General features: G+C 37.1%; 1 protein-coding gene and 1 long non-coding RNA gene across 2 annotated transcripts in view; one reads left to right on the top strand and one right to left on the bottom strand.

Moving 5' to 3' along the window:
* The first annotated feature begins 539 nt into the window (after positions 1-539).
* On the top strand, positions 540-21,331 carry LOC110675405. The gene is made up of 2 exons (XR_002499452.1): positions 540-579; positions 20,865-21,331. It is a non-coding gene; the product is annotated as an uncharacterized LOC110675405 (long non-coding RNA).
* The window catches only part of LOC5573481, a 66,629-nt gene continuing 44,306 nt past the window's right edge, over positions 795-23,117 (bottom strand). The window contains exons 2-9 of the mRNA XM_021840333.1: positions 9,006-9,099; positions 8,808-8,904; positions 7,159-7,311; positions 4,364-5,443; positions 4,071-4,308; positions 2,425-2,636; positions 2,236-2,360; positions 795-2,172 (exon numbers count right to left, since the gene is read on the bottom strand). Coding sequence (XP_021696025.1) covers positions 1,969-2,172; positions 2,236-2,360; positions 2,425-2,636; positions 4,071-4,308; positions 4,364-5,443; positions 7,159-7,311; positions 8,808-8,904; positions 9,006-9,086 — 2,190 coding nt within the window. The 5' untranslated portion in view covers positions 9,087-9,099 and the 3' untranslated portion in view covers positions 795-1,968. The remainder of the gene's footprint in view (positions 2,173-2,235; positions 2,361-2,424; positions 2,637-4,070; positions 4,309-4,363; positions 5,444-7,158; positions 7,312-8,807; positions 8,905-9,005; positions 9,100-23,117) is intronic.

Below are 23,117 nucleotides of genomic sequence, written 5' to 3' on the forward strand. Positions count from 1 at the left end.
CTTATGCTAAAAAATGTCCCTTGCCGATGTCACGAATTTATCAATTGTTATGTGCATGAAGCTTTCGTTTGATGTTAAGAAAGTTCTCAATTCATCTATTATTTTGTTAAATAAAAAATAGTTTCTCTCAGTAGTGCTACTATAGGAACAATAGGTTTACTATAGGCGCAAGGGAGCTCAAATTTTAAGCAAAACTAATTATTTCGATCATTTTTTGAACAAAATCAAGCTGTGTATCAATGATACTTAGATAAATAGCTCCTGACCTTCATGTAAAAAAATGTTTTGAAAAGGTTTATAGCAAAACGGCCGTAAAACGCCACTAGTATGACTATAGGGAACTGTCCACTAAGGGAACCCCGACCCTACTTACCATATAAACGGCAGTCGTAAAAAAATCCTCACAAGCTTTCTGTATTTCTCCTTTAAAGACTTTAGTATAAAGCTGCCACACTGAGTCTCAGCAAGGCACATCCACTGGGTATAAATTTGTGTGGCAATAATTTATCTTATCATCAATCGTTATCATCCATTGCATGTTTCATTTCGTTCGACGCATTGGCATCGACTGGATCGCGGGTGAGGAACCGGAGCTGTTGTCATCACAGTTATACACCCTCTCAATCGATTTACAGTGATTCATGTTTCACTATTGGTTGGTGCTACTAGGAAGGCCTTTCAGATATTTATTAAATGCAGACAGTGTTCCATTCGTACTTTAAACTTTTATTTAGTTTTGTTTTTTTTTATGGTTTGTGTGAATGTGAGTGTGTCTGTATGTGTGTTTTTGTATAGGCATAGATATAGATTCGTTTCATTTGCTTTCCATATCTGGAGTTAGTTTCATTGATTTTAATACCTATGACCCATTAGTGCTTGATGTATTTTTTTTATTAGCTAACATGGTAGATTTTCTTTTTCAATTTTAAATAGCCCAACACCAATACTTTCAAAGTGTTGCCACAGTACACTTCAATGCTTTTCAATATTTGGGAATGATTTAAATATTTCTGTTTCTTTCATTATATTTTTAGGATAGTAAAACTAAAACTTACTTAGTTAGGTAGTTATTTTCAATCTCATGTGTTTACTCCATTGGATTTTCAAAGTATATTTTCAATACTATAGCTGCACACATTTCATATTCTTGTTTTATTCCTCTTTTTATTTGTTCGTTCTGTTTGTGTCGTCTGGGTTCGTTTTGAAATTTATTGTCTGATTTCTTTTGTTCATTTTTTTTGTCTAAATATGCAATCAGATGAGGAATCGTCTAGGTCATTGGGACCAAACTAATGGGTTATCTATCTTGAGTGCAATTGTATGATGGGTTCCTTCGGGTTTACTGGCGATTCTTGGTTTATTACACTTCAATATAAATATAATTACATTCAGTTTTATATTTAAATTGTTGAAGTTACACTAGATTTTATAGCAGATTCACCATTTTTGCTTTAGTATATATGTAAATAACACCTTTCATTACACAAATAATTGAAAACCATACATATTTGCAAAAGTTATCACCTGTACTAAAATATAAATAATCTCATCATTTTAACAGTGGTCACATTGCGGCCAAAGCATCGCTTAAGACTGCCAAACAAAATCAAACTCGCATTCGTTGAAAATCTTCACAAAAGTGAAATTATTAGCTTAGTCATTTAGTAAATTCCATTCCCAATAGATGCTTGTTACACTTTACATCTTTATTGGTTAGATTAACTTGCTTTAACAGACACACATTCAGTGAGGGATTAGAAAGAGTTGCTATAGAGCTCGATATGCGACATCGGACTAAAGGCGGACTGGGGGCCTCCACATTTCCGACTTTCCAGTTGGAACTCCGTTCATTTATTTAGCAGATATCTAACATAGACGTCAAAGAGACAAAACCTAAAAATGTTTTCGCAAGCCGTCGTGCGAAAATGTGTTGGTTCAATTTTGCGAACCTCATCCATCTGAACGCGCTTACAATCCACTGACACCGAGTTCGACCATCGCTCGGTAGAGACAAGGATTCTTCGAACATTCGCGAGGTCCTAACTGGGGACCTGGAAAACCACGCAGAATCATTAATGCAGACCGTGCCGTGGATAGACAATTCGATTGACCCTCGCAAATGGTATCCGCTTCGGTCAGGTACTGGAAGTCACATACGTTCTGATGGGTGCCCTGTTGGTGCATTAGCAATGAATTTATTAACTGATTGATTGGTTGAAAATCACCAAAACTTACGCATAGATAGCACAATTGATGTGCTCCACAAGCGGGCAACAGCTCCTGGTAGATGTCACCACTCAACACATCGACTCCTCTGCATCTGCGTTCCAAAGCATCCAGAAGTGGACATTCGTTGGTTTCTAAATGAAGCAATGACATTTTATAAAGTAAAAGATTAACTACAGTAATTTTCCATCAACTTACCAACTGCCAAACTTCTGCCATAGCTGTCACCGACAGGAGCATGATGGCCGGTTCCCTGTTCCTCCTCAAAGTCCGGGAAATCGTTACGGAATACTTCCTGATATCGTTTGCTCAATCGTTTCTTCTTTTTCTTCTTCTTGTCGTCATCCAAATCATTCAGATCGTTTTCCACTTCATCTTTGCTGACTTTTTCAGGTGGTTCCATCGAGTGTCTTGTTGAGGAAAGACGTCAGATTAGTTGAATTTAAAGCTAAGCTAAAGCTAAGCTAAAGCTAAGCTAAGCTAAGCTAAAGCTAAGCTAAAGCTAAGCTAAGCTAAGCTAAAGCTAAGCTAAAGCTAAGCTAAAGCTAAGCTAAAGCTAAGCTAAAGCTAAGCTAAAGCTAAGCTAAAGCTAAGCTAAAGCTAAGCTAAAGCTAAGCTAAAGCTAAGCTAAAGCTAAGCTAAAGCTAAGCTAAAGCTAAGCTAAAGCTAAGCTAAAGCTAAGCTAAAGCTAAGCTAAAGCTAAGCTAAAGCTAAGCTAAAGCTAAGCTAAAGCTAAGCTAAAGCTAAGCTAAAGCTAAGCTAAAGCTAAGCTAAAGCTAAGCTAAAGCTAAGCTAAAGCTAAGCTAAAGCTAAGCTAAAGCTAAGCTAAAGCTAAGCTAAAGCTAAGCTAAAGCTAAGCTAAAGCTAAGCTAAAGCTAAGCTAAAGCTAAGCTAAAGCTAAGCTAAAGCTAAGCTAAAGCTAAGCTAAAGCTAAGCTAAAGCTAAGCTAAAGCTAAGCTAAAGCTAAGCTAAAGCTAAGCTAAAGCTAAGCTAAAGCTAAGCTAAGCTAAGCTAAGCTAAAGCTAAGCTAAAGCTAAGCTAAAGCTAAGCTAAAGCTAAGCTAAAGCTAAGCTAAAGCTAAGCTAAAGCTAAGCTAAAGCTAAGCTAAAGCTAAGCTAAAGCTAAGCTAAAGCTAAGCTAAAGCTAAGCTAAAGCTAAGCTAAAGCTAAGCTAAAGCTAAGCTAAAGCTAAGCTAAAGCTAAGCTAAAGCTAAGCTAAAGCTAAGCTAAAGCTAAGCTAAAGCTAAGCTAAAGCTAAGCTAAAGCTAAGCTAAAGCTAAGCTAAAGCTAAGCTAAAGCTAAGCTAAAGCTAAGCTAAAGCTAAGCTAAAGCTAAGCTAAAGCTAAGCTAAAGCTAAGCTAAAGCTAAGCTAAAGCTAAGCTAAAGCTAAGCTAAAGCTAAGCTAAAGCTAAGCTAAAGCTAAGCTAAAGCTAAAGCTAAGCTAAAGCTAAGCTAAAGCTAAGCTAAAGCTAAGCTAAAGCTAAGCTAAAGCTAAGCTAAAGCTAAGCTAAAGCTAAGCTAAAGCTAAGCTAAAGCTAAGCTAAAGCTAAGCTAAAGCTAAGCTAAAGCTAAGCTAAAGCTAAGCTAAAGCTAAGCTAAAGCTAAGCTAAAGCTAAGCTAAAGCTAAGCTAAAGCTAAGCTAAAGCTAAGCTAAAGCTAAGCTAAAGCTAAGCTAAAGCTAAGCTAAAGCTAAGCTAAAGCTAAGCTAAAGCTAAGCTAAAGCTAAGCTAAAGCTAAGCTAAAGCTAAGCTAAAGCTAAGCTAAAGCTAAGCTAAAGCTAAGCTAAAGCTTATCTAAAGCTAAGCTAGATCATATCACTTAAAATTAAACTCAAAATCAACTCACTCGCTATGGTCGTATTCGGCTTTCTCCTTCTTGACAGCAACGCGCTTCGCTTTCTCTTTCTTGTCATCGCGCTTGTCCGTGTCTATCTCATTGTCCTTCAACGGGTTTGAATCATCGCCAACCGATTCCTTCAACTTGTCCAATGTACGACGCATCTTTTCAATGCTGTAAGCCGTGGCTAGGCGTGAGACAACTTTATCCTTCAGCTTCTGAAGCTCCTCCGGTTCGATCAATCCACCTTAATGTAAAATTGAATTAGTCTCCGGTATCAAAAATAGCAAATGAAAACTCACCTTCATGATCTCCAGTGTACTTAACGGTCTGATCCAGAATCAAGTCCTCGATTGTTTTCAGCTTACGATCCATGTTGTCTAACTTATCCTGACTGAAGGCTTTCTTCTTGCGGTCCTCATCGTACGTCTTATAGAAGCTTAGTGGATATGCACCACTGCTACGACCGTCCTTTTTCCTCCGATCGATACCGAAGTACTTGTTCCACTGGATTGACTTCTTGGCCTTGAACTCTCCAATGTCACCAGGAATAATTTGATCTTCTTTGACTACTTCCAGGTTCGATCGCTTCTTGACTGATCTCTTTTTCTTCTTGTCATCGTCTTCTCCTTCAAATTCTTCACTGGATTCATGATCATGATCATGTTCGTGGTCATGTTCATGATCGTGGTCATGATCGTGATCGTGGTCATGGTCGTGTTCATGATCATGTTCGTGATCGTGATCATCATCTTCGTGGTCCTCCTCGGAGCTGCGTTCCTCGCGTTCTTCATGTTCTCCACTAGCATCTCGCTTTTCTTGCGACTTGGTCTTATTGGCCTTTTCCTGTTTGATGTCTATCTCAGGTTCAGCGGATCGTTTCTTCTTGCTTTCTTCCGGTTCACCGAACAGTGCTTGCAAATCTTTTGCCACCTTTTCGTCTGTTCCCGAGGCGCTTGTTTCCGGTTTGGGTGATCGTTTAGCAACAGGGAATCGCTTCTTCCGTGTCGCTGGAAGCCAGGGGAGAATCGGAAGTGTTCGCTTCCTCTCTTCCATTGGTGGACCATAGTACATGGCTGCGGCCTCAGATTGCGAAACTGTTGGGTAACCCTGTCGTTTTTCGTAGTATTGACCACCGAGGGCTGCTTCTTCTGCGGCTGCACGGTCTTCGTCAAACAGTTCCTGTTCGATTTCATTCTCCTGTTGTTGGTACTTGTCCCACAGTTGCCTCAGCTGGTCTAGATACTTAGCCTCCCGCTCGAGATTAGCTTGGCGGTCGATTTCCTTGAGGAAATCGTTCGACAAATCTGGTCGCGGTTGGTATGACTTCTCCATTTCACGCTCCCTGAACACTGTAGGGTACGGGGGCAGTTCGGCAAGGGCTGTGAATGAGTGGGATGTGATTACAAATGGCTTTCAAGGGATGGCGAATGGAATTGGAATTTGGCAGCATCGAATGAAAGACGGTAGCAGGCATGCGAGATTTGTCGCATGGCTTCGCACTGTGCGTTTTCTAATTCGATTGTTCGACTTTCCACAATACGACGCGCTTGACGCAGATGATGTGGGACGATGAACGACGGTGTGGATGGAATTTGAGTGGTTTCCTCGGAAAGGATTAGTAGTGGCTCATGGCAGGATGAGTGTGAAGATGGAAGTTTGAGATTTCAATTGGTTTGGTGATCCAGCTATAGGTTTCATGTCTATCGGTCATCTCATTCAAAGTTGTATAATAAATCTATAGCTACACATTGATAATTAATGTACATAAGTTATTGTTGTAGTTGAACTAAAAAACTGATAGCTTATTGTTTTCATTTTAGTGTTCACATTATTTTTCAACAGGTTTAAATTGAAGCCCGTCACACTTTCAACTCATTCAGTTCAACACGATCGAGTATTATTCAACACAATTCATTTGAATGGAGTAAAAGCAAAATTACTGTAAATTTTCCATAATTGTGCACTCCATATGTATATATGTATGCATTGAAGAACTTCTTCAAAAGTTCTTTCAGGAAATGCCTTTGAGAAAAACCCTAAAAATTAGTTGCATTCAATTTTTTTCCAGATTTCTATGATTCTTTCAGAATTAACATTATATTCACACGTCAACTCCTTTAGACACATATAGAGTTGTTCGATAATCAAATCTGCATGGTATTTAAATTAATGAGCTCTTTACGCGTGGTAAAGATGGATAAATACTGAGTTAAATTATAAAAAAAATCACACGCGCATATAGGATTCGAATCCACGACTCTTGTATGCTAGTCGAGTGCTTTACCAACTAAACTGCCGAGCTACTTGAAGACCCAATAACTCAGAAGGTAACAAGTTTCGAATTTAAATCCCAACAGCTCACGCAAATGTCGTTCATAACTAGCGTTGGGCAAATTTGACCAGAACATCGATGTTACTGAATCGATTCAAATTCGATGTGTCGAATCGATTCACCGATTAAATCGAATCATTTGAATCGATGTTTTTGAATCGATTCAATTTTCAAACTCATATGGAAATTTACAAAAAAAAAACATGATCTCAAAATAAGACCAAATTCAATGATAATATTTCATCAATTAAATAACGTTCGAAATTGTAAATTATACATTAACCGCTTCAAGGCAGGTTCAAAACTAGGTTTACGGTTTATCAACTCATTAAAAAATCTAATCAATTCCATTCTTTTGAATCGAAATAAAAAATCGAATGAAAAAAATCGATTCGCTCGATTTTAGGTGATCTTAAAATCGATTCAAAAAATCGATTAATCGGAACAAAAAAATCGATGTTCGGAACATCGATTCAAAATCGCCCATCGCTATTCATAACTCATATCCATCTATCTCATGTATGTACAGTCTAAGAAACTAAAATTATCTTCGTCAGGACTGGGATTCGTACTCGCTATCGCCAGCATGTACTCACTGAATAAGCTGTGCGTTTATCACTACGGATATTTGGGCCCTATTTTATGCCTCATAAAATCATTTTTGTTTAATTGACTTAACGTCAAAATTTCAGGAATTGTTCCACCTCAGAACGCTTTCCCTTCCTAGTTTACTAAGTTTGATTGCCGGCATTCGAAACTCACCATCTCGCTCGCGGAAAACGGATCGTTTACGGGCCTCCAGCTCGTACGGGTCGTACGGTCCCTCATCCAGGTCGTCATCTCGCCGCAAATAGCTGGCCAGGATCTTATTCCACTGCTGCCGGTTCGGTCGATAAGCCGGTTGCTCGTCGGAAGCTGCACACGGAATGGAATGCGTTAATGCGGTCGGCATTCAATTGCGCCGTGAAATGCCGAGGAAATCTCGCGTTGAGTATCATAACGGCGTATCTGCAGTAATAAATTTTACTTTATCGATTTTATTTTAATTTTTTTTACATGAATTCTCGATTACTTTTTCAAATCGACGTAAGTAACTTTCATACGGTTTTGAGAAAACTAATTGAGAAGAATCACAACCTGTCTTCTAAAACTGTTTTAAAATGAATCACCATTTTAACATTTTTTCGCCGTGTACATCGCTCAAATTTTGCATACAATCAGATCACGTTCAAAAACTAGATAGTTTCTATTATTTTCAACTTAAATAATTATAACAAAATGATAAGCCGTTTCATACAGTTACTTTCGACGTTTTTCTACCAGTGTAATATCGGCTCAAGTAGTGTTTTGTTTTGATTCGTGGTTAAGTCACTTTGTCTCTCTATACAGCGGGGCGGCGAAAGTAGTGGTTAGGTTGCGAAAGTTGAAAATCTTACTTTCGTCGTTTTGTAAATCCGGAAATTAAACGTTCTAAAAGTGAAAAATCTAGTTGGGTAGGAGCGGAACATGTGGAATTTCGCCTGCGACACACGTAGGATCAATAAAGTAAATTCATTCACTTTTTTGACTTGAGACTATTTGAACAAGTTTTCGAGAATTGTATTTTTCTATGCAATACAAAGCAGGATAGCAAAAACTTCGTAGAGTCAGTGTACCAATAGCTGTTCAGCTTAGGACAAATATATGTATAAAATCGAACATTAAACCTAGCGGTGATTTTTTATATGATCTCAAAGCTTTTAATCTTGGATTTATAGGAAGAAATATGAAAACTACGAAGATTCATATTTTTGTATTTAATATCGCTTGAGACACTTTAGCAACACATAAGCCTCTAGTAGCACTATTTTTAATTTCTGTTCCTATAGTTGCACTAACTTCTCGTCGCAGAAAAAACACGAATCAAAAACGTTTTACAAAAAAATTATAAGTAAATAAAAAACCGAATTTAGTGGAAATAAATGGTATAGTACTTAATTCGGTTTTTCATTTACTTAAAGGTATTCCACAAAACAGCTCGAAGATTTATTACTAAAATAATATATTTTTCCTAGGATGAATGGATCGATAGCTTACGATTGATGTTCGTGAGTTCGTTATTCTTCCTTTATTAAGTTCAATAGTTTCTTCTAGTAGCGTGACTATAGGTACTAAGTACTACTAGTGGTAGAGTAATACTAAAATAGGTGCAATAGTATTATTATAGGTACAAAGGAGCTTAAATTATTAATCAAAACTATTTTATTCGACCATTTCTGGACAAAATCAAGCAAGCTACTATAGGGACCAGAAATATAACAATAAAAAAAAAATCTCTCCGCTACATAACATTATAAGCGGAGAAGAAAGTCGATGAAAGAGAAATTGCAGATACGCCGTTATGAGATACTAAACGTGAGAAATATACTCACGTTCCGCCCAGTAGCCTTCATCGTCCAACGATTCGCCGTTGCCCTCTTCCTGAAGCGCCAGTTGGGCTTCTCGCCTATGCAGAGCATCCACGGCGGCCTGTAATGGGAGAAAAGCCGGGACGGTTCGAAATGCAAGTGAATTGAAAAACTGGAAAGATATTGCCCATTCCAGAAACGAATTGTTTGACGGTTACGTACCTGAAGGGAATAGGGAGAGTGTTGGGAGGCCAGCGCCGCTCCCAAGCATAGAACCAACGAGCTGTAAATCAGCAGTGCCATGTTGAAGGGTTGTCTGTGAAAATGAGAAACGAAGGGAAAATATTCAATATCTGCGAGAGGTATTTAAGGTTGTAATGAGGAATTTATGTTTCCTCGTTACCAATATAGTAGATGTCCTTCTGGTTTCTAGCTAAAGACCCAAAATTTGGTAAAGTAGGGGAATCAGAAATAGGGGAACTTACGTATTGTCGGCAGCCTAAGCAGCTGAACTTTTAAAAGGGCAATTTTACGCAACAGTAGAGCACAACAATTAGCCGGAGACACCTGAACTACACTTGAGCACTCTTCATTCATTAATTAACAGCTCAATCAATGAACGTGTTCGATAATTCTTGAAGGACTGATTTGGAAGAAGTGGGAACTATTACAATAAAAAAAAACATATAATGGAGCCCCCGGGCTATGATTAAAAAAGAAGTTTCCAGGAATAATAATTCTTCTTCTTTATTCTTGGTAGATAAATTTATCGTTTTCTTAATTTTTTTTAGGTTTATTTTCCTGATAAATGAAAAAAAAATCCAAGATTGTATTAATTTTGAATTCGGTCAAAAATACTGGCGAAATTTTCAGTTTACTTTCTTCCATTGGCGTAGGAACAGGGAGGCCCCCCTCCAGAATCATACACCCCCTTCACCAAAAGATTTTTGGAAGATAATAAGTAAAAAAACTGTGCTTATTCTGCGCGGCGTGTGAGTCAACGAGTCGCTCTAACCTCGAGTAACGTGAGACGACAAATTTCATCTCATTCGACTAGTATAACCTCACACGCAGTGCAGAACAAGCACATACTTGATTCTGACGTAAACAAATGTTTTGATTTATATGGCTCTTATTGAGCTTGAGCTTGATTAGCCACCCGTGGTTGCTACTCCAATATCACCAGATCAGCTGCACTTACACAAGGAACCAGCCAGATGACTGCTTGGGAATAACATACACTCTCAGTGTGTAAGTGCTGGTGATCTTCTATTTTTAGGCAACAATGGTGCCTGCCACGTCAGAATGCTGACCCATGAGGGGAAGGGGAAGGAGTTGATTGATGCATTCAACTGGCTCCCACGGTAGACCGTATATACCACTGCGTCTACGCCAGTTAATGCGGGAAGGGTGAAGAGGTGGGGTAATTTTTATGGCAGAGAGGCTTGCTGGTTTGGTTAGCGGACTGCCTATGTATCAGGCGTAAAGAAAGACGTGCTATAATGATGAAAGAATAGAAGCGTAGGGAAACGGTTTATTTCTGTCCCACTCGCGTTCTAGCAAATGCTATGAACTGTGATAGATCAACTGTGATATATTACGAGTGGTAAATAGAAGCCAGTGAAAGATACAATTACTTAGTGCGAGGAAAGGGACGGACCTGGGATTGAACCCATGACCTTCTGCTTATGAAACATTGGACCACCAACCCCGTCTTCAAATGTTCTGATTTACATGGCTTGTTGATAATTATTTTTTTCAGTAGTTCCGTTCTTTTATTTTGTACAACAATCCTTGCTCGTTGTACACAGCATCAGCGTGGCGATTCTGACTTCGGTAAAGGAAACTTTCAGACAATAGATTGGGTAGAGAGCTACTTCAGCACTTTCATGTTTCACTTTGGCATGGGGGTTTTTCTCTGCCGAATTATCTGGAAGTTTTCAATAAGAAGCACTTCACTTTGACGCATATTGTTGCCAAATATGAGCTCAGTAGATTAAAAAAAAAGTCACTACCGAAGGGAATCAAAAGTGCCAAGAATAGGGTCCGGCTCTCTAGCAGGAATTTTTGATGAAAAAAAAACTGAATTCATAATAGATCTATCTCCTCATGGAATTTCAACCTTGCTCAGATGGACGGCATGAACCGTTCTATACTCCTTGAAGAATTTCAGTGTAATTGCTCAAGGAATATCGGAGGGTGGCTTCATAAATTTTGCTAAAAATCTATTGGAAACTAGTCAAATAATATTGTGAGGTTTGTTTGTTTCAACGTGAAAATCCTAGAGGACAACCATATCTTCTATGTCAAGTGTTTCTATAAAATTATTTATTATGTATCCAAATTCAACTTAAAGAAAATTACTTAACCTTCCAAAACATCGAAGCTTTCCCCAGCAATTCCTCCAAACATTGATTGATTTTGTCAAAAGTTATACTGAAATATTTCCAAAATGCATCACAAATACCGTGCACCCCCGCTAATTTGAACGGTACCTCATGCAAATTATCGGGGTTCATTTTTAATTTGAACATTTAGTCACCCTATAAACGTGTTTCTGGTTACCTCTTTCTCTGTTTTGTTTTGATTCTGCGTTTCGTTCCACAGTGTTCCATTTCATTTTACTCCGTTCCATGAGCTAAATGAACCATTTTTAATCTGAACGATGTGCAAATTAGCGGGGTACAAATTAAAAAGTGTTCAGATTAAATGTGGTCAAACCAACGGGGGTACACGGTACTGCTTCAATTGATTATATACAAGAATAATCTACGAAATATGTTCCTAAAATGTCTCTTGCCTTCGAATCTTAAAAAATCGACATCTTAATGTCCACATTGATACTTTTGTTTCCGAAATTAGCATAGCAGTAAAGGAATCTGTAGAGAAACATTTAGCAAATTAACTGGGAAAGGGAAAGACAGAATTCCTAGAGGCTCTCTTGTAGAATTCTGGGGAATCTAGAAGTCAAGGGAAAAACTGCTTGATTTCAAAGATAATTTGCAAAGGAGAATCTGATGGACGTTTTTGAGAAATTTTTTTTTTATTCATCAGAAATGTTTTGATTACCCTGTAATCATTTACCTCTTGGTAAAGCCTATGAATAATCACTTATTTTTCTTTGTTTCGTTGTCCATCTGTCGTTCCTACCTGTTTCAACGAATGGTTGTCCTTTATTCGCATCTTTCTTTAAAAATTAAATACAAAAGCACCACTTTCAAGAATTTAAAGAGAAAAGGTGAATTCTAGGAGTTCTGCAGTATTTTTATACGTATGGTTCCTAACTTCTGAAAGTCCATCAGGAACTCCGCAACAAGTTTTCAAAGTGATGCAAAAATTTATTTTAAGATTTAAATTCAGTAAAATCTCACATTACGAATTTAACCATAACACAACTTTGACAATGCTTTTTTAACGTTGTTTTTAGTTCTACCACAATAATTATGGGACCCAAACGCAAAGAGGTGTAAGGGACATTTTGGTCGGTTTCGAGTTAAATATACCAAAATGATCTACAGCTTTGAAGCTTTCCAATTGTGTTTTTGGGTAATTTTTTATTCCATGAGGAAAAACAACCTAATTTGTGGAAGATTGGCTTGTTTTCTGGCTCCCATAAATTTTGTGTAAAATGAAGAATTGCTGGAAAAATTCAAAATCTATTTTCTCAAAACTAGTTATTTGTCACTTACACCCCTTTGCTTGAAAACCTCTCAATTGAAAGTAGTCCTCCCAAATAAAGTTTGTTTTCAATTTCTGGGGGTAGGAAATAGTAGTTTACGGTACAAGTTGCAGAATGATGATTTTTACAGCACGAGTCGTAAATTTATCCTACAAAGCTTGCCGACTTACGTACAACATTTTTTGCAATTTCTTAGGCGACGAGTTACGTACAACATTTTTTGCAATTTCTTAGAAGACCACTTGAGGGTATCAGAAATTATTTCGGAATGCATTCACTATTATTTTACAATTTCTGAAATTTTTTTGTGTAATGATTCATTACGCAACTCAAAACAGTTGTGTAATGAGAAAGCGAAGTTGAAGGAATCTGAAGGGAAACGTTAAGAAGAACCTCGAAGGCAAAGTTGAAAAAACTGTTGGTGAACTCACTGAAAAAAATTGTGGAAAGAATCCTTGCTTGGTGATTTTGAAAACAATTTTGGTGATACTCATAGAATTTCTTATACTATTTCTAGGAGAAACCCTAAATAATTCCAGAAAATTCTAAACAAATTATTGATGAACAACTGGATACTATTTTTCACTAACAATTGGAATTAATATATCTTGGACAGAATATTCAGCAGAATTGAAAGGCCAAGTTATGTTCACAAAAAGATAAAAAGGTTATTTATTAATGAATCGGTATGAGATGAACCAGCCTAGGGCTGAAAGTCTCAATAATAAAGAAAGAAAAAAAAAATGAATCGGGAGAGTAAATTGCTAAAAAAAAATCAAAATCATTTCTGAAGAATGCTTTGATAGAATTTTTTGAGTGATTTTTTAAGCAATTTGATAGAGATTTTTCAATAAATTTTCTGGTATGAACAAAAACATAAAGGAACTTCAGGAAAAATCCATTGAATAATGACTTCTAACCCCGGGAATGATTTCACGTTGGTATCTCAGGAGCAACTCAGTGAAAACTGGTGAAGGCGTTCTTGAAAGGAGCATTGGAAAAGTTTGGAAATAATTCATGAAGAAATCCCTTTGGGAATTCTCAGTGGAATCTCCTGAATCATTCCCATTAAATGCCTGAAATGCTTGTGGAAGAAATATAAGGGATATTCCTCGTGAATTCTTGGCAATTCTTCAATTTTCCGTACTGAAAATTAAAACTTATAAATATCACTTATGTGAAATTTATGAAAATGATGATTATTGCGACCGACATTACTTCTGTAAAATAATAATTTGCTAGGCCTAACCTAGCTACGCCAATGCTTTCTTCTATCAGTAAACTTTTTGAAAATGTTATTTTGTACCCATAGTAGAATGATGGTTCACTTTAACAAAATTTCAACTTTTACCTATGATCAGTCAGGATTCCGACATGGACATGGGAAGGGACTTTTACGTGCAATGAATTTGATTCGTTTCAACAAATTTGAAGTCCATTATAACTGGTCTTGCTCTTATATACATATAAAAAGCATTCGACTGTGTTTGGCATGAAGGTATGATTGTAAAATTAAAATACTTCAATTTAACAATATGAGCAATTCTTGCTGAAACCAGGCCGCCATCGGCACCCATCGTTAGAATTCCAATTTTATGTCACTGATCGCTAGTTTTCGATAAAACTTAAGGGTGGTCCTTTCTGTTTTCTCAAAATGGTGGACCCCTCGTACGCCAGCTAGCTGAACAGTTTGCGAAAAAGCCCATTTTTAGATAAATCTTGGGTGTTTCTTCACGGGATATGTCTCATATTTCGCTTGGAACACATAGCAAACTTAGTGGCATCGTATAGAAAAAGGATATAGCTTTCATTTAAACTTGAAAAAATTTTGGCGGCCATTTTGAATTTGGCCGCTATCTTGAATTTTGTTAGAAAAATCGATATTTCAGCATTAGCGCACCGCTAGCTGAACAGTTTGCGAAAAAGCCCATTTTTAGATAAATCTTGGGTGTTTCTTCACGGGATATGTCTCATATTTCGCTTGGAACACATAGCAACCTTAGTGGCATCGTATAGAGAAAGGATATAGCTTTCATTTAAACTTAAAAAATTTTGGCGGCCATTTTGAATTTGGCCGTTATTTTGAATTTTGTTAGAAAAATCGATTTTTCACCAATAGCGCACCGCTAGTTTTGAATTCTGAGATCACCATCAGAAAGCTGAGGAAAAATTGCGTAAGATAGGCTATAGAAACTAGGTGAGCAATGGTATTTACCCTATCAAATGAACGATTTTCTAAATCATGTTATACGATTTTGACGAATATGGCGAGTGCAATCAATACAAACATCATTTTTTGTAGAACAAAGAAACAAGTTTTCAACCTTTGGTGTTTCATTCAAGTCGAGTAAAGAATAAGAATATTATTTTTAGTGAAAAAATCTGGCGGCCATCTTGGATTTTGACGCCATCTTGATTTTAGGTAGTAGAATTAATTTTTCACCTTGATAGCACTCAGCATGTCGAATTTAGAGGCTACCAATAAAAAAGGTTACGTATACTCTTCTTCTTATTATTCTTCATTTTACTGACGTTACGTCCCTACTGGAACCGAGCCTGGTACTCAGATATATTAGTTATAAATCCAGGTTATTTAACAGGAATTTTCTTCTTTCTTCTTCGACATATCTTTGAATTCAGTAATAATGAATAAATAAATTCAATAAATGAAAACCGTCAAAAAACATTGATTGTATTAAACAAACATTTTTTTACCCTATGCATTGTTGTTCATTGTAAGAAGTTTATAGATAGCGTGACATTAGTAAGGCTTGTGGTAATATCTGTAGTTCTAACGTAAAACATTGACAAAAGTGCATTAATTTATAATGAAAGCCTTGAATTTTGAAGCAAAAAACTTCCTTGATTTTCTAAGTTATAAAGTATCGTTTTTAGTACCGCCCAACATGCATGTGAAAAATAGCGAAATTGAATGATGAGAAGCAGGTTTTGTTCTAATGTGAACGTAATGCCGAAAGGCAGGTGTATAATTTCGAGGTTAGAAAAACTGGCGGCCATCTTGGCTTTCGACGCCATGTTGGTTTTTAGCAGTTGCATGATTTTTTACCATCTCAGTGCTCATCATGTTGAATTATAAGGCCTCCGTTAAAAAAAAAACAATCAGATTTTATCTTTCTTATCTAATCTCAGCTGTTCAACTGATTGTTCATTTGTATCAATGGTATTAGACCAAATAAATGAAAGAAATAATGCTATTTTACAACTCGAAGATATGCAGAAGAATCATTCAGGTAGCAAATAAGCGTTAAAAAAATACTATTCGATAATTTGTTTTTAAAACTAGTTAAGCTGAAGGGCTGGCTCTGTTCCAGTAGGGACGTAACGTGAGGAAAAAGAAGAACAAGAAGAAGAATAAGTGTAACTGTAGCATTGAAATTCAACATGTTGAGTGCTAACAAGGTGAAAACTCATTCTACTACTTAAAACCAAGATGGCGTCAAAATCCAAGATGGCCGCCAGATTTTTTCACTCAAATTAATACTCCTATTCTTTATCTGTCTCAAATAATACACCAACGATTGAAAACTTGTTTCTTTGTTGTACAAAAAATTATGTTTGCATTGATTGCCTTCGTCAAAATAGTAAAACATGATTTAGAAAATCGTTCATATCATAGGGTACCTAGTCACCTAGTTTTTGTAGCCTATCTTACGCAATTTTTCCTCAGCTTTCTGATGGTGATCTCAGAATTCAAAACTAGCGGTGCGCTAATGCTGAAATATCGATTTTTCTAACAAAATTCAAGATAGCGGCCAAATTCAAAATGGCCGCCAAAATTTTTTCAAGTTTAAATGAAAGCTATATCCTTTTTCTATACGATGCCACTAAATTTGCTATGTGTTCCAAGCGAAATATGAGACATATCCCGTGAAGAAACACCCAAGATTTATCTAAAAATGGGCTTTTTCGCAAACTGTTCAGCTAGCTGGCGTACGAGGGGTCCACCATTTTGAGAAAACAGAAAGGACCACCCTTAAGTTTTATCGAAAACTAGCGATCAGTGACATAAAATTGGAATTCTAACGATGGGTGCCGATGGCGGCCTGGTTTCAGCGAGAATTGCTCATATACATTGTTACAATAATCCAAATTTGTCTGTCAAAACGTGCACTTCAGGTATCTTATCAGAACTCTAAGTCTGACAGACTTCCTGTAAGACCTGATGGTAGCATTCTGGGACCAATATTGTAGAATATTTTTACATCTGACTTACTTGATCTACCTAAGAGATGTCAAAAATCTTTTTTTACGGATAACACATGACCCTTAATCTAAAAAAGAACAAAACAAGTGTGTCATCTGTAGTAGATTGAAAAACAAGTTTGTGAATTTTTCATCATACTTGCAAAAAATGAAGATTTCTTCTAATGCTTCTAAAACTTAACCTATAATAGCCCCGCATAAACTAAAAATTCGTTAACATTCGAGCAGACAAGTTGTCACGATGAGAAGGATTCCTTCAAATTGTCAGGTGAAGCTAAGTATCTAGGACTCATGCTAGATCGAACTTTAACTTTCAAGATCACATTGTCACATTGGCCTAAATGTAACAAATATGTAAAGTATCTGTACCCACTTGTTAACAGAAAATCTAAACTTGTGACCAGTCATATTGTATGCTTTACCAATATAGCCTAGATGAAGCTCCCTCCCTGATGCAGGGCGACTCGCCATATAGAACAATAGGCGAAATTTTCACAAGTCACAATAAAGCTGTTCCATTATTCGACAATCGCTCATACTGAATGTGGGCGTCGTTTGATTGAGGATTATATTTCTAACTTGTCTTTCGATTGTCGTTCACGAAAAATGATAGCATTTTTCCTGCTTAGTTGCTACATGCTTGTTGCCAAATTACATTGCTCTGGGTATCATTATCCGCAAATAATTAGGGTATGAAAATTAGGTTCCTGGGAAGAGCGTGGATGCCATCCTTTTGTGTTGAATTATGTTTTTCCTCGGAGTCATGCCTACATGAATGAATAAATAAGATACAGACAGTGGATTCTTTTGAAGACACCCGTTCCAGGGAAAGATACCTTTTTTGCATATATTCTACGATCATTTTTGATTGATTTTGACAGGGGTTCAGAATGGAGATGGAAGTTGTTTAAATATCAGATCATGTGTGCTTTTATTTTTGGTACATTTAATTCAATTTAGAAGTCGCTTTCATATTCCTCTACCTTTTCTGTAAATAGATGTTGCTCTGAAGTGGACAGATTTAGCTTTTTGTCACAATAAAAAACTGTCTGGTTTCTAAAGAACTTTGGTCGATTCTTTTTCAATTAGATTTTAATTCAATTCTAGCGATAGTTAGTATCGATGCTGTTAATGACACAGAATGATAAGTAGAGAAAGATAGTTATTTGGAAGAATGTAATTTTAAGAAATCAAAAAGTGTAGTTTTTGATTAAGGGATGAAGATGATACTATGATAGGTTTCCAAAAATAATAGGGTATGCTAATTACTTCACATGGGGTCACTGAATCAAGTCCAAAAAGTCTTACAACTTGTTGATAAATCAGTATGTTTTGGAATTGAAGTTTGTGAATTACAGAATAAACCACATTAAATAGACAATTTTCTTTGAAATTGCCAACCTGTTCACGAAAAGAAATTTTTCTCTGGAAATGAATTTTTCTCTTCAATGCAAATTTTGAACATGGTATAGAAAACAGACCTGGAATGTATAAGACAGTTTATTTGAATAGTGTATTTATACGGCCAAAGTAATAATCGATTGTTTAGAGAAGAACCCTTCAAAAGTTTATCAAACATTTAATTAAAATCTCGTTTTAACATGGTACAAATATCTACAATGTCAATCCAAATTAAGAAAAAAATCAAGAGCAGCTTCCAAACAATACGACATCACAGAAATTTTGATAATTGAAATCGAATTATAGCTCTCTTGATAGGCGGAAATTATCAACTTCTCCCCACTGATCAACTACACCCAGAATTACGGCACATATACAAATTGGGTGAATGTCGCAATCGGTTAAATGGTTTTCAGGTTAATGTCTTTCGGGTAAATAGTTTTTGGATATTTGTTATAGAATCTTAGTGATGAGAATTGTGTTTCGTTTGTCTGCTGGGCAGTGCTTCGGAGAGCCCAAACAAGACGATTCGTTTTCGGAACGCCGGGAATTGTGTTTCGTTTGTCTGCTGGGCAGTGCTTCGAAAAGCCCAAACAAGACGGTACGTTTTCGGGATGCCGGGAGTTGTGTTTCGTTTCGCTTGTCTGCTGGGCAGTGCTTCGAAAAGCCCAAACAAGACGGTACGTTTTCGGGACGCCGGGAGTTGTGTTTCGTTTCGCGTGTCTGCTGGGCAGTGCTTCGGAGAGCCCAAACAAGACGATTCGTTTTCGGAACGCCGGGAATTGTGTTTCGTTTCGCTTGTCTGCTGGGCAGTGCTTCGAAAAACCCAAGCGAGACGGTTCGTTTTCGGGACGCTGAGAAGTTCTACGGTTTGCGTTGTGTGAGTGCGAAAAGATATCCGTGTTAAATCAAGGATGGATTACCAACTGGTGAGCTCGTTTCATGCTTATAATGACACATTTTCTCATGACAGCGTTAATTTTATGTAATATTCAAACAAACTTTGTATGGTTCGTCACTGCAAGTGTCGGCATTATGCCTGTTTTATATAATTTCAATTAACATATATTTTCTCTCTTTAACATTACTAAAAACATCTTTTGAATGGTTCGACATTTTGGATGTTGACGTATATTTTAAAACTCCTATCAAAAACTTTTCAGCTCGAGACAAAAATATACAGCGTTATTCTTCTGTAATTTTCCAACAAACTATGTATGGTTCGTCATTACAAGTGTCGGCATAATTCCTGTTTCATATTATTTAAAATATATACATATTTTTTTCTCTTTTCGCTATTACTAAAAACATCTTTTGAATGGTTCGGCATTATGGATGCAGGCGTATTTTTTTTTAAATCTCCTACCAAAAACTTCTCGAGACAAAATGCAAAACTAGCTTTAAGTTGTATTTTTCCTCCTTATCCATGGATCGCATCACTGACCATTGGTGACTCCCAGATCTTTTCTTCCCTCACTAATAAATACTCTTCCCGTTGTGATTGTGGAGATGCAGAGGTATTCTCGGTCTCTAGAAGCAACAATCATTACACCCTAACATTCCTTCTCCATCCCAACTGACTGTAAGGACTTGGCCGGCGCCGTTATTGATCAATAATATTAGAGCTGCTAAAATTGTACTTCGAGAATAAGCGGACACTCCCATCCCTTATTCATTTGGATCGTAGTGCAATTCTTACCAGTTCCGATCAATCACGGAGTAGCAACCATTGACATGTACAGTCAGTCTATGCTATGCTATGCTATTTGTTATAGAATCTTAGTGATGATTGAAAATTAAATGTCCTCTACGGGCAAAACAGCATGAATTTAAGACAAAAAGTGTTTGTCGATTTCGTTCAAAATTTACAGCAACTTTTGAAGAAACATCATGACACGGTTAGGACTTGCACCCGGGAGGCCATCCGACCATCATTACAAATTATATTCGACACCCGTAACGAAAATCTACGCAACTCCCAGTGAGCCCAGGGATGATGATGTTTTCAAACATCTGAGATCATGCATCGCTTTTGCACAATGACATTCATTGGAAAACCATGAAATCAAATGGATACCATCCCGCTGGGTTGCTCGGGGACCTCCACAACACAGAGTATGAGTCTTCGCTGTGCCATTAGCATGGAAAAAAACTTTCATACAATGGCACAGAGAGCCTACCGAAGCCGCTTGGTTTGCCGGTTTCTTTTTTTTTTTTCCATCACGCCACATCCCCAAGGGGCCACCAGCCACCCCCAATCGAGCCCACATCCGAAGATGGATAGCGGATGGCTTTATCATCGACACTCCCGCCATTATTCCCTACAGCGGAGTGCAACAACTGATGGACAGACACATCCGGGGGTAGACAGGGCGAAGGATTTTCTTTTATTTTGCGTAGGGGAATACGGGGTAAAACCGACATCTTAAGCTTATTGGCAATACCTAAAATTGTTGTAAAATCACATATTGGTTATAAATCTATCAATCATTGTGATCGCTGGATGATATATTAAGGTTATATAGTAATTTAAATAAAATTGATATTCCATCACAGACAAACAGACGTAACACTTGAAACAAATCGCGATCAAAATCATAATAGAGAAATCATGCACGCCCAATGCTAAAATCGTTGGGTTTGGCCGATGGACCAACAGATTGCAGTAGTGTGAAAACGTCAAACGCGAACAAAAGCTTCACCAAATAAGTTAAAACGTGATAACGAAGAAATATTTTTTTTTAATGCTTAATGATACATATTTTACATGTTAACAGGTTCGCCAAGGGGGCAACGTGGCGTAGTTGGCTACACGTTCGCTTCATAAGCGGATCGTCATGGGTTTGATTCCCAGCACCTCAACAAAAAACTTCGTCAGTTCGCTTGAAAACTACACGAGCTACACCCGTCCCACACCATGGCCGTCTGAAAGCGGACTGACAACTGACCCTCTTCTGAGCGAACATGCTCTAATGTACCTGGATAACATAACGATCGACCAACGGCAAGGAATAATGGACTTATCTCTGGACTCTCTCTGGAAAAGCAGGAACATCGGATCAGATCCACAAATAGATTTAATCGATAAAGCAGAAAGAACAACTGTCAAAATTTGGATTCGCTCTGGTGATGCCCAAGCTGGCGAATAAGAGCTCAATAGATTAAGTAAATGGAGAATAAAAAAACAGGTTCGCCATCCGTGAACTTCTCTGGAATTCAAAAATAAAGACTCGCATAAACTACAGATATAGTCTTCCGATTAGACAGATTCCCTGAAGTTAGATTATCAAGCAAAGAAAGGTGTCGATTTTACCCCAAATGAAAGTGTCGGTCTTACCCCGAGTGGAAATTTATTTTTCAATAGCGTTTTTAGCTGTCAAAAAACCAAAAATTAAATTCTCCTTCATGTTCTATCAACGTAATAGTATACTATAGTAAATGATTATGACGCAGAATAAATAATGACATTAAAGAATAACTGAAAAATATTGCAACTACTGTTGCTTCAATGTTATCCAGCATGATTTTGTTGTTTATTTTGGCAGTTTATTGGTAGCGTCAGTTGTAATGTCATTCGAAACACAACATTCCAGAAGTTAAGATAGAGTGCGTTGGAAACTGCATGAAAATCTGCTCAAAACAAGAAAAATGAAAGGGTGTCGATCTTACCCACAGTGTCGGTTTTACCCTGATTTCCCCTACATAAGTTGTTGTGGTCGGATGTGGGAAAATAATGTTATCGCACCGCTGAAATTGATATGTATCAAACTGTCGCACCGACACATAGTGGAGTAACTGAAACAAATTTATGATCATAATTTCAAATTTAAAAAATTGAGATTCTCAAACATAGTTATAAGGACATACTATCCGCATCAAGGTGACATATAATGACCAAACTACAAAAATCTTAAGTTACTCAAGCTAAGCTATTGTGAAAATTTGAGCGGAACCCGTCAACTTTAAAGTGACGCTAAATGAGCATGAAGCTTCGTATGAAAGGAATCATTTAAATATATAGGAAAGGGTTCTAATTACATTTTAGACCATAGGTGACGCATTGGTTGATGAATTTCGTTCATTATTGATTTGAAGATTATCCAATCAAAAGAGAAGATACTACAACAAATCACAAGTCTTTTCGATATGAAACAAAAAAGGTTATATGTACATAGAGAAACTGAAACACGATTTTCTCTCAGGATGAACAACCTGCTCACGAACGTCAGGCATAAGTACGATAGATATAATAAAGTTGGCCATAAGTTACGCGAAGTTGCATGTTAACAAGGTCCGAAAACCTCCCCACTACTTTCTCTAACGATTTTGGGACTCGAGGACCCCAAAAGAGGCCTTTTAAGCCCTCCCCGCTGATTGCTGTTGGTCAGACCAGCAGTCTCGGGTTTTCATAAGTTCCTCATCTGGACTCCGGTGTCCAATCCTCGAAAGCTAAGAGAGCCTTACCGGGAAAACACGGTAACATTTCTTCAATTAATTTGCTTATATTTTGAGTCATACTATTTCAATAAATCATGTAATTTTTGCTGGAAGTATTTCCATCAGATAGTTTATCCCTTTTTTTTCTTCATAGTTTTTCGATCTATATAATCAATTGGCTGGATCTAAAGATGGTTTGAAAAATCACGCATTTTCTCTTTATTCATTTTATGCTATTCTTTCAAGCCATACTGTTATAATAGATATTGGCAATGTAGTGAATATTTTCACAAAAACGTTTCCTTCTAACTTGCTCTTGAATCATTATGGGGATTCTATACCGGGAACCGGAAAAATGTAAAGGCAGACTTAGTCAACCTTTCTGGCTTTGCCGATATTCCGTTGATAGCTGTTCATATTACAGTAAAATTCACCGGGATCCGTAAAATGAGTTTAGTGGGCGTTTAACACGTTTGCAAAAATAGTCCACCACCAAAAAATTTTACAACAAATGAAAGCTTGATATTATATCTGAATCATCTAAGTAAACCCATTTGAGTTTATATTTAACTCTTTACTAGCTTGTAATTTAT

Source organism: Aedes aegypti, chromosome 2 (assembly GCF_002204515.2).
Source record: "Aedes aegypti strain LVP_AGWG chromosome 2, AaegL5.0 Primary Assembly, whole genome shotgun sequence".
Classification (NCBI taxonomy): domain Eukaryota; kingdom Metazoa; phylum Arthropoda; class Insecta; order Diptera; family Culicidae; genus Aedes; species Aedes aegypti.